We start from the raw sequence: 12,031 nt of genomic DNA on the forward strand, positions 1-12,031 counted from the left end.
TGCGTATATACTCAATTCCATACATACATCATATTATGTCCACACGATGGTGAAAAAAGGATCTCCTGCTATTGCAATCAGTGGTTACAATGGTGCAAAATCATTGTAAATAAGAATTTAAATCTGATGGACCAGACTGTCTGGTGTGCTTTATAGGATTCACAGCTGTCTCTGCACCCTCTGACTCTGGACCAGAGAGGGCTTTGTGTTTCTTCTATCCTAATGCTGCTCAGTGCTGTAAATGATGACAGCTTCGTATGTCCCTCGATGGCCTACATTGCAGGGGATGCAGAGGGATCTGCTCATACCAGAAGGAAAAGGGAAGCAGCATCTCTACTTATTTAATAATGTGAAATATTTATTTTTTTGATATTATTTTAAATATATTTTATATACTGTATTATTATATTATTTTATATATAGTATGTATAATTTATATATTACATAAAATAGATGAAAATAAAATGTCGCAAAGGGAAAGAAAGCACAAAGGCAGGAATAAATTGTTTGTCAAATCAGAAAATGTAATGAAGCCATAAAGCCCACTGCTGATGTGAGTGTGGTTGATTTGGCTGGTTTCCACTTCCTCCCTCCTGCTGGGCACCTCCGCTAGCTGCTGAGAGAGAGGGGACATAAAACTCAGGTACGTGAGGTGTTGTGTTGACGAAAACGAGTATATCAAGCTTGGCGTCTTGTGGACCTGCCTCTCTACCTGATTAATGCTGGTGTCTCAGGCCATGGCCACGCTGCTCTTTGAATCACCCTCAGAGCTGCTGCTAGGGGCCACTCCCTTCCCCTCCTGTCCTTGTGGAGTCACCAGCATTTGGGGATCAGAGTGCTGATGCTGGAAACCAGCCTTTCTGAGCCCTTCAGTATTATTATCTTGTGGCTGTGAGAACGAATGGGTAAGGGCGGTGGCACAAAGGACCTCCCTTTACAGCAATGACATGGATTTACACCAGATTACAGTGCTCGTCTAGTCACCAACTGATGAGGCATGAGTCCCAGCCTGGCCCAGGCCTGTGCTCACAAGAGAGCTCTTCTGTCTTGACTCTCTGATGCATACAGATGTATGAATTCTTGCTTGCTCAACAGAAACCAAGCTAAAAAAAGAAGGGCAAGCCCAAGGCAGTCCCCACACCTGCAGCCTGCTCTGAAGGCTCTCCATCTGTGCCTCAAACATGATTATCTCCTACATTTCTTCCTCATGATCCTGCTTCCTTGGCTCTTACTCCTTGTTTCTCCACGCAGCTTCCAAGTCTCCTCCTGATTTTCAATGCTCCTGGATGATATTGCAAAGGATAGAGGAGGCTTTGATCAAACCCACTAGAACTTCATGGGAATTTCGTCCCAGTAGCTACAGCCAAAGCAGTTTGTACAGGTCTCCAGGTCTTTCTCCAGTTTCTGAAGGCCTTGTGAGAAGGTCTGATCCCTAGTTACTTCCAGAATAGAAAAACAAAGCCCATCTGCTAGGGTATTTATAGATTCTTTATGGCTCAGGGAAATTTCCTCTCTATCTGTTATCTTTTGCTAAACAATGATAACATTTTTTGTCTTTTCTTATGTACATTAGAGCTGGAGAAAAGCTACTTAGGAAGGGAAGCCTCTGTTCTTGATAAAAGACCTTTCTCAGTGAGTCACAAAGTAATCAGCTCCCTAGCTCAGTTCACAGTATATTGCCTGCTCTTTCAGGGACAAAAATTCACTATCCCCCTTATATAAGTATTTTCTTTGTATGTGGAGAGATTGCCACATGGTGGCAATTTACATCCACTTTACAATTGTATACACACAATACCTAGCCTAGCCTTGTTTCATTTTCAAGTGTTTGTTGTTTTTTCAGCCCATCTTGTGCTCTTATGAAATGTTAGCACTTCATGTTAAGATCATCTGTTCTTCTTCCCCTGTTTTTGTTGAGGGTGTTTGTCCCTCTCCTCTCACCCTTGCCCCCCTACTATACTTTGAATACCATCATTTCCCGCTTTACTCTGCCGTGGTGCGGCCTCACCTTGAGTACTGTGTGCAGTTTGGGGCACAACGGTATAAGAAATATAGAAAACTGTTAGAGAGTGTCCAAGGGAGTGCTACAAAAATGGTGAAGGGTCTGGAGGGGAAGGTGCCTGAGGAGCAGTCCCTTGGTTTGCTCAGCCCCGAGCAGAGCAGGCTGAGGGGAGGCCTCATGGCGGCCTGCAGCTCCCTCACGAGGGGAGTGGAGGGGCAGGCGCTGAGCTCTGCTCTCTGGGGACAGCGACAGGACCCGAGGGGACAGCATGGAGATGGGGCAGGGGAGGGTCAGGCTGGGGGTTAGGGAAAGGGTCTGCACCCAGAGGGTGGTCGGCACTGGGACAGGCTCCCCAGGGCAGTGGTCATGGCGCCGAGCCTGAAGGAGTTCAAGGAGTGTTTGGACAATGCTCTCAGGCGTATGGGTTGATTTTTGTGTGCTTCTTTGTAGAGCCCAGAGTTGGACATGGTGATCCTTCCAACTTGGGATATTCTATGAGTCTATGATTGTTTTCTACCTCCTCCCAGTCTTCATGCAAAAAGTGAACACATGAACACTTTGGATTTTACGTACTCCTTGGCTAGCTTTTCAAAAAAGCCAGATAAGCTTCTTTTCCTTTTAGCCACGAGTAGGATGACCATGGGGGCAGCTGGGCAGAGCAGGGAACTGAGGCAGATCCAGGGCAGAGAGTTGAGACTGACCGCAAGTACATGCTCAGGACAGCTTTTTGCAGCCCTTTGCTCAAATGGGCACAGTGAGCATGAGTTTGTGAAATTCAGATGTCTTTTTAAGAAATTCGCACGGTACCTTAAAAAAAAAAAAAAAGAAAGAAAAAAAAAAAGGAAGAAAATGCTACAAAAGCTCTCTATAATACTCATGTTGTGAAGGCACTGATGATGCTCCCAATGTCAATCGTGATTTCCATTAAACGTGGAGGTGCAGGGTCCAGCGCTCCCTTCTCTCACCTCTCAAGAGCACCGTTCTGAGGTCGCTGCCCGCTATTTGAATTCTAGCAGAGAAGGAAAGGACCTCACTCCAGAAACAGCAACAAAGAGAGGGCTCCTCACATAGCAGAAAAGCCAGAATGTCCCTGGAGTGATTCCAGAGGCTTTTAGTCTGAAAGATTTTTACAGCATCACTGAAACATGAGATCTTACTTTTCAAGAGTCCTGATTATAGATTAGTGCCTTTTGTTTTTCCTCATGATTTCTTTTCAACAGAAATGTGTTAAGAAGTGTTGAAATGGACCTCTTACTGTAATTTGTGCCAATTTACCTTTTTTTGTTGTTGTTGTTGGCATGTGTTTAAAGCAGCATTTCCTCTATATCAAATTTAATTCATAGATTGCCAGAGTACACTTAGGAGTGTATTTGTCAATAAATATTTAGGATCAAGCGTTATTTTTTGCTATTTAACCATCATAACAAACATACACTCAGTAGACAGTCTGAATAAAATTGCATTGTATAGAATTGTTCTCTGTTTTGAATTATATTTTTTATGGCAGATTTAATCCTCTGACAGAGAAAATTCAATACGTAGCTGCATTTATATTACAGATACAGTCTTCTGCTAGCCAACAGATAAGCTTTTTATCAGCAGCCATGCTTCTGTGGCACTCTTCTGGGCTGCTGCCAAGCTCTGCCTTCTTTCCTTTCATGAACAGATCAATGTGCAAACATTTAAAAACCCTAAATAGCATAATAGATACTTGAATGCAAGCTGAAAAAAAAATCAAAACTGTTGCACCTACATATTGTAGCTAATGCAAATCTACAAAAACAGGTAAATAAGGAAGAGTGGTAGCACATAGCTACCTTTTCCAAAGCTGCCCTGCCCCAGAGACTGCATGCATCAGCTTTTCCTCTAATCCCCAGCGGAAGCAATCTCCCATGCCTCTGCCACATCACCCCTCACACAGAACATACACCAGCCTCAGCTGCGGCTAGTAACGCTGGAAAGAGGAGAGGTTACAGCGTGGCGTGTTTGTTTATGAGCAATGGCAAGGTGTGATGTGTGTGTGTACCAAAAACACACATCCACTGGTTAGTACTCTAGCCTAAAATTCAGAGATAGCAGCAGCTGCAACTGCATTGTCCTCGGTGCTTGCTGAGGGCATCCTCCCCTGCTAATTGAGCAACATGCATTTATAACGGTGCAGCGAGACTCTTCACCTTACACTGCCAGACACACGCTGGCATTAGCCCAGATGTGTTTTGTCATCTTCTGGTTTTGTGAACTCTCTCTCTCTGTAGTTCTTTTTGCAATGGAATAAGTGCCTGTGGAGAAAAGATTTTTTTTTCTCTGTTACCCTTCAAACTGCAGGACGTGTGCTTTGAGTGATGCCCCTTAGTGGGAGCGATGCTGGAATACTGGGATCAAAAAGTTCCCCATGGGTGGGGAAACAGCCGTGGTAAAAGAAGAAAACTGAAGAAAGTGAAGTGACCTTTATGGACAGCTTTAGAAGAAAAAAAGCTGAGAAAAATAATAATAATAAAAAAAGGAACACTAATTGGAAAGGGGTTAATGTGTGAGGGCATTCTAAAATATAAAGAAGTACAAGAAAAGAAATGGGGAAACAGAAAAAAAAAAAGATGTAAGCAATGAAACAAGAGAGGCAAAAAGATGAATCAAATCTCTTTACTGAGGGCTTGTACTTCAACCTGCCTCATCGTCTTTTTAATACATTTATAAATAAACTTCATTAGCTTTTTTTTTTTTTTCCTGCCGGGAGGATATAAAAGATGCTAATGAGTTCTTACAAAGGGTAAATAGTTTAAGGGGATGATATTAGTGATACTGAAGTATTAAAATAAAGATCAAAGCCGTGACTGCCAGAATAGGGTTTCTAGGTTATTCTATGCAGTTACAGTTCTAACAGATTAAAGACTCATTTGAACATGAAAAGAGGAAAAATCATTGGGATCATCTCTGTTATAAGAATGGCTTGATTACAAAACATAGTAAAGGCCCGATTCTATCAGGCTGATCGGGCTGCGCAGAGCTTTAGGAATAACTCCATTAACATCAGTTAACATCAGTTAACACTAGTAGGTTCTCTTTCTTGGCAAAACTAAGGGTGCCCAAAGTTAGTTGGTGGGGTTTGCAGGGATCACTCATGGTTGGTGCCAGTTTTCAGTGCTTAGATCAGTTTCTGTTCTGGCCTCTGAGGCAGCAGAGATGATAGCGGTGTCTTGATTGCTCACCCCCATCATCACTTGCCTTTGGATAGATGAACACTTGTCATGAGGAGGAAAACCTGTGCTCTGCAACCTAAACCCCTCAGAGCAGTTAGTAGAGCAATCGTAGGCGCTAATTTGGTCAGCAGCCGATGGTGCCACATGGCTGCATGTTTCTGTGCTCGCCCTCTGCAATCGCCTAGAAGCCAGCACTGCCTTGACAGATGAGCTGGGACACCAGCCCACGCGGCTCTCCCTTCTTTCAGAGCCAGAGCTCTCCTGGACAGAGACGTTTGAGGCAAGCTTATGAAGCAGGTGGAAAAAGATAAAGGTCACATCACAGGGCAGAGAAGACCCACTCAATTTTTTGGCTTGCATTCCAAATGTCATCTCTTATGGATGTACACTCTGAGGCCACATTGGGCTTGTGGAGGAGTTCGGTTTGACTGATCACAGTGGCACTTCAGAGATGCTTTCTTCCCTCAGTAGCCAAGGGCAAAAAATATTACACTTTTATGTAAACTGTAGAGTAATGGTCAAAATGGAAATTTGAAATTCACTGTATTAGAAGTCTGGAACTTGTCAGCCATGGCTAAAAAGCTCTTGTAAAGGTGTGCTGGTAGGGTTTGGTGTTTGTACCCAGTCATTTTCACCCGTTCCAGTCTGATAAGCCCAGTTTTTTTTTATATGTCTCAGAGCTGCTATTACCAATATACACGTACACTTTATGATTGCTCTCATCTAACACACAAGAGAGGTAAAGAAAGAAAGCAAAAGTCCTGGGGAGAAAATAATAAAAAATAAAAAATGCTATGGTGCCTTCCTAATTATGTTAGGACTGTGGCTTCCAACTTATATGTGAAAATTGTGATTTGGATTCACCTGTACAGATGCAGGAAGTCTTTATTATACATCCCTTCCCACTGCTGACAGATGGTAGAGCAGAGAATGGAGGCTCTGGAGGTGACAGCATTTCACCCCCAGCTTTTTCTTGCAGTGCAGTAGCATAAGGCAGCTGTGAAATCAATGGTATTTGAGAACATTTCTTGCACGGCTGAGGTTTCTGGGTGGAGGCAGCCCAAACACAGCCCTTCTATCAACTCCAAGTCTTGGCACAGAGGTCACATGAAAGAAAAAGATACCTAGACAGAAGACAGGCGGGTTTATGTGGGTCAGGGCTTTCTTCTTTTGTGTGCCAGAGGACAAACGTGCCCCTTTCAACCTTGAACCGAGCAGCTACAAAGCTTGAAGCCACCCGGGACTTTCTTTCCCCTCAGCTTGTCATGAGAACATCTAGGCAAGAAGGAGAGCTGCAGAGAGGAAGGAAGGCAAAACCGGGAGCCTTTAATATATTCGTGCTCTCTGTCCCCTTCCCTCCTTTTCTACGCATCAACAGTTTTAATAACCTGGCAAAAAGAAAACGCGAAACTGGAAAATCCTTTCCTACCCAGTGCCACAAAATGATCATCGTGTATTAAGAAACATTATGAGAGAGGTGATGTGTTTAATATGGACTTTTTTTTTTTATTATTATTATTAGATACGAGTTAGTAGTGCAATTTTTAAAAGCTGCTCTGACCCAACCAGCTTGCATTTTAATAAAAAGGCACCTGCTTGGGGAGCTGAAGTCCATGGAGTCGTGGCTTTCGGACAAGGCACACGAGCAAAAAAAATAACAGCAGCGCGTAAAATAACCTCCCTCTCCACTATGAAAACAAACCGAGTAAACCAGACGGGAGAGGGGGGGCTCCCAGCGCTGCTTTTCCTTCCGAGGGGGCTGCCTTCAGCCCCTGAGCTCCCGTTTGCCACCCACCCCCGGGGGCAGCGCCCGGCCGGGTGCTCAGAAAGCCCCCGCGGCGCTGAGGACAGGCAGCCCCGACCCCCACAGCACCTCCACAGGCACCGAGGGAAGCCCCCTCCGCCCTGAGAGCCCCTTTCCAGGCTGTTTTCGCCCTCCCCAGCCGCGAGGAGCGCGGCCCCTCATTCGCTGCGAGGGGCTCCTCCCGCCTCCATAAAGCCGCCCCCATAAAGCCGCCCCCATAGAGCGCCACCGGGCCAGGCCGGGCGGCGTCCCCGGGCTGCCGGCCCCTCGGCCCGGCCCCGCCGAGCTGTCCGCGCCCGCCGGGTGCTGAAGGAGGAGGGCAGCGGGAGGAGTTTTGGGGGGGAGCCCCCCGATCCATCCCCGTGCACACGGCGGCGGCCATGGAAGAGGAGCTGAAGTGCCCGGTGTGCGGCTCGCTCTTCAGGGAGCCCATCATCCTGCCCTGCTCGCACAATGTCTGCCTGCCCTGCGCCCGCACCATCGCCGTGCAGACCCCGGAGAGCGAGCAGCACCTGCCGGCCCTGCTTCACCCGCGGGGCACCGCCGCTCCGGCCCCAACCCCAGCCCCAGCAACCCCGGGGCCGCCCGGGGGCTCCGCCGCCGCCTTGGACCCGGAGTGCTCGGCGGGCGGCGGCGGGGACCACGCGGACAAGCTGAGCCTGCACAGCGAGACCGACAGCGGCTACGGCTCCTACACGCCCAGCCTCAAGTCCCCCAACGGCGTGCGGGTGCTGCCGCTGGTGCCCGCACCCCCGGGGGGAGCAGCAGCAGCAGCAGCAGCTCCGCGGGGCGCCGTCCCCAGCCCCGGCCCCGGCCCCGTGGGCTCGTCCCTCACCTGCCCGCAGTGCCACCGGAGCGCCTCGCTGGAGCAGCGCGGCCTCCGCGGCTTCCAGCGCAACCGGCTGCTGGAGGCCATCGTGCAGCGCTACCGCCAGGGCCGCACCGCCAAGTGCCAGCTGTGCGACCGCAGCCCCGCCGAGCCGGCGGCCGTGCTGTGCGAGCAGTGCGAGGTGCTGTACTGCGCCGCCTGCCAGCTCCGCTGCCACCCGGCCCGCGGGCCCTTCGCCAAGCACCGCCTGGCGCCGCCGCCCGGCCAGCACGGACCCCCCGGCGGCGAAGGGAAAGGGGCGGGCGGCGGGCGCAAGCCGGCGACGTGCGGCGAGCATGAGCTGGAGCAGTACAGCATGTACTGCCTGAGCTGCCGCAGCCCCGTCTGCTACCAGTGCCTGGAGGACGGCCGGCACGGCAAGCACGACGTCAAGGCCCTGGGAGCCATGTGGAAGCAGCACAAGGTAAGCCCCGACGCCCCGCAGCCTTCACTCGAGTTGTACCGGCACCAGCAGGCTCCCTCCCACTGCCCCCATGCCTGATCCCAGTACCAGCCCTCAGGCTGACCCCCAGCAGGCACCTGGGGTTGCCAGCCCCGCCAGCTTGCTTGTCCATGCCATCGTCCTGTCCGCTCTTCCATTTCACCTCCTGGGGCTCAGCCTCTTCCCACCACCTCTTCCTTCCTGTCGATGCCGCACATTGGTCAAATGGCCCGCAGCCACACAAAGTTTTTAAATGTGAAGGTGTGGCAGGGAGGCTCGCAGGACACCGTGTTGTCTCCCGGTCCTCAAGGAGATGTTCTCCTCCTCTCAATACCCAGAGGGCAGAAGGAATGGCTGGGGGGCCTTCATGGCACAAAAGTGAGTGAGGAATAGTAGGGTGGGCTCAGGGGACAAGTACAACCTCCTGTGATTCCCATGATGTTGTGTCTGATCCTTCCCTGCAGCCTTCCCTTCCCTTAGCCCTTCCTGGAGACCCCGGAGATCTCAGAGTCAGTGCTTTGCAGCACAGGTGGTGCAAGATAAGTCTTTGCAACCATTTGAATAAAGAGCAAGACATGACCATAAAAGTTTATAAAGTGCACGAAGTTAGCTCATTCTTATTAAAAATGATGGACCCTGGGAAAGTTAGTTAAATTCCCCTCTGTATGTTCATTTGTATTAAGACATCTGAGCTGAGAGCTGTCCTTTGGAGTGTCCAGCTATGCTGGGGGCAAAGGAGTCCTACAGGCCGCGCGAAGGGTACTTGGCTAGCTCTGATGGCCTCAGGATCTCCTTCTCTGCTGCAGATAGCACTGAAAGGAGCCCAGAGAGATCCTTTCAGACACTGCCGGAAAGGACAGAATCAAGTCAGGTCTCCTCATCCTCCAGCCATGGAGTGGCTGAGCATGAGCTAGCATAATGAAAAACACTGACTTTTGGTTTTAAGACCTCCAAAAGATGCCACTTGGTGTTGAAATCCATAGCTTGTCCATCTGAGAAAGACAAGCTCCTTCCAAATGCGTGTCCAATGCATACTCTTGGCCAAGGGCTCAGCCTCCTCACTAATGTGACTGTTACTTGTGCAGGGGAGAAGTTCTCTCAACTCAGAAGGAGCAGATCACAGATCTGCAGCCATCACTAAGCTGCTAATGGCAGATTCCAGTTCTGAGCAGAATTATTTCCATGAGCAGTGACCGAGCTCACTGTTCACATGTGGTTAACGTTTTGTGTGTTGTGAGGGACCGGCTTGTGTTGTGTTACAATTTACTTTGAGTTAAAACTGGTTGGTGCCTTTTTGAACAGTGTGATAAACTCTGCTGTGATCAGAGTGCACCGTTGGTCATTTTCTGAGGTCACCAGAATGAACAAGAGCAAGTTGGTTTCTATTTTTACTGCATTTTTTTTCTGGGAGTATGGTATCTCTGAATGTGATTTCTCTTGATTTATAGATTCAATCTCAGTGTGAAAAGGCTGGTGAAAGCCAAAAAAAAAAAAAAAGACTCAAAATTAACTAATTTGGGGACTCTGAAGTTGGTCTCATGTGAATATTACTTTCCCCAGAACAATGTGCTTGGCTGAAAGTAAATATAGTGGAGCCATGCAGTCAGACAGCCTAAATCAGCAGCTCACATTCTCTTGAAAAATTGCTCTGGAGTTAGATACTTAGATACACATGGTAGTGCCATGTCCCCCTCCTCTTACAGGGCGTGGTTTCATCCCACAACAGCAAACTTCAGATGAACAATTTCTCTACCGACCCTAGAGCTGTTTGTCCAGAGCCCCTGCCTGTCTTCACCTTCAGGACCGTTTCCACCCACTTCTGCACTAGCCTTCTGCTCAGGCTCTTCAACTTCTCCGTTGTCTGAGCCTTACGTAGTGATTTGGTGGGAAATTACAGAGCGTGTGAACTCATCCACGCAGTGTTTCAGACTACACGGTGCGAATGGCATCTCCCCTCAGCCGTGCTACTGCCCTTATGGCTGTTCAAGACTGGTTGGCCCCTGTTAATGGTGCAGGTTTCCTCATTACCCTGCTGCACGTAACCTCTCCTTTAGAGGGATGAAAAAGGGTGGAAAACAAAAAGAGGGCCCTGATGGCATGGAGCAGGGTAAGTAAATCCACTGAGTTAGGTGGGCTGTGTTATGTTCACTGACATGACTTGTGCATCTGGACCAACAGCTTGAGGTGATGAAGTAAAAGTACTGCCAGAGAAGTTGGTTGAGGCATTCAAAACAAGAACAGAGGACCTACGAATATGAGGAATGGTGGTGGGCATGTTTCAGCTCTGCACTTCCTAAATGATTGTGGACACATAGAATTGGAGTCTGCACGCCTGCTTTTATTTGCTGGTGTGAAGACTTGTGCTCCCCAAAACATGAGGGCTCTTTCAGCATTCAGCGCCAGGGTAAGCTTATCTAATCAATAGCCAATCTGCTGCTAAAGAGAGAAAGAGGGAAAACAAGCTAAACGAACACGAGCTGTGCGCTCGAAAAAGGACATTGGCATTATCTGGTTCATTTTCTACAATCAAAGGAAGCATCAGTCTTCCATGCCTATCTGGATTTAATTACTCACCCTCATTATCTCCCTGTTCCTGTGTTTGATAGAAGCAGAAACTTGGCATCCAGCATCCTCACTTTTTTGTTGCCGGAGCAGGTATGATAGTAAAGACAACCATCAGCAGAGTACTGTTTGTCAGGAGTTATTAATTATCATAGCCAATGGAGCTTGTAACGTTTCAGCTTGGCTTCAAGTAAATATTCTGCAGCACGCAAGACTGCTCAGAGCGTACAGGGCATTTTATGGTTTGGTTGGTTTACTGAGGGCTTAGTCATGTAGCTCGGTTTGATTTTAATGGGAAGTGCAGGACCAGATGCCACTGCTTTGTAAGGTATCCTTTGCAATCGCTTTGAAAAACAAGGCTATTATCTCTAAGTGGGTTTCATAAATGGAGGTCTGGTCTTCTCCGTGGTTCCGTGCTGCAGCCGCATTAATGCAACTGCTGTTTTTAGTGAGCACGAAAATTCCCTTAAGAGCCATCTGATCAATGACTTTGTCAAGTGTCTGCTCCAGTCCCTCGCAGTGGTAGCGTGACTGGAGCCGGGCATGACTGTGCGAATTGCCGGCAGCGCCTGCGGTGGCCACAGTTCGTCTGCGTTGGCTTGGGTTTCTACCTGATGGCCACAAATAATTTTTGGCTCATCTTATCTGGCAACATACACTTTGATTTGTAAGTGAGGGTTGATGTTGGAAAAGTTCTACTTTTGTCAGGACCAGTCCTTGGTTTTGCTATGACAGAAACACTGGGGCAGTTGTGCTGGGCCGGTCCTTGGCAGAACTTCTGATGCTTGTGCCCCCTGTTTCTTTCTTGCTTCCTCCCCACTGCTTTGTCATACCCCAGTTCCACCTTGTCATGTGTCAGCTGGACAAACCAAAGGCCCAAACACCTTGTGGGTTGGGTAGAAAGTGCCATCAAAAAGGGTGGGCTTTAAGTCATGGCAGCCACAACCAGCACACAGAGGGCTGATCTGCAGTCCTGATCGGCAGGTCTAGCAGAAAACAGGGACCCTTGCAGAAAACAGGGGACTTCCAGGACTGCAACTAGGACTCCTGTTAGGGGCTCATAGCTTTTGTGCCTTCCTTCATAGAAGGTGCTGTATCAAGACACCCTCTAGTCCTAGCGCCAAAGAGACTGTAAACTTTTGGGGGTCTGACATTA

At 48.4% G+C, this 12,031-nt stretch overlaps 1 protein-coding gene across 1 annotated transcript in view; it reads left to right on the forward strand.

Moving 5' to 3' along the window:
• Window positions 1-7,383: 7,383 nt before the first annotated feature.
• TRIM67 (tripartite motif containing 67) overlaps window positions 7,384-12,031 on the forward strand; it is a gene marked incomplete at both ends in the record, with an annotated part of 30,174 nt that continues 25,526 nt past the window's right edge. Inside the window, one exon of the mRNA XM_084285191.1 lies at window positions 7,384-8,295. Coding sequence (XP_084141317.1) covers window positions 7,384-8,295 — 912 coding nt within the window. The remainder of the gene's footprint in view (window positions 8,296-12,031) is intronic.

Source organism: Netta rufina (genome assembly GCF_964035555.1).
Source record: "Netta rufina genome assembly, chromosome: 3".
NCBI lineage: Eukaryota > Metazoa > Chordata > Aves > Anseriformes > Anatidae > Netta > Netta rufina.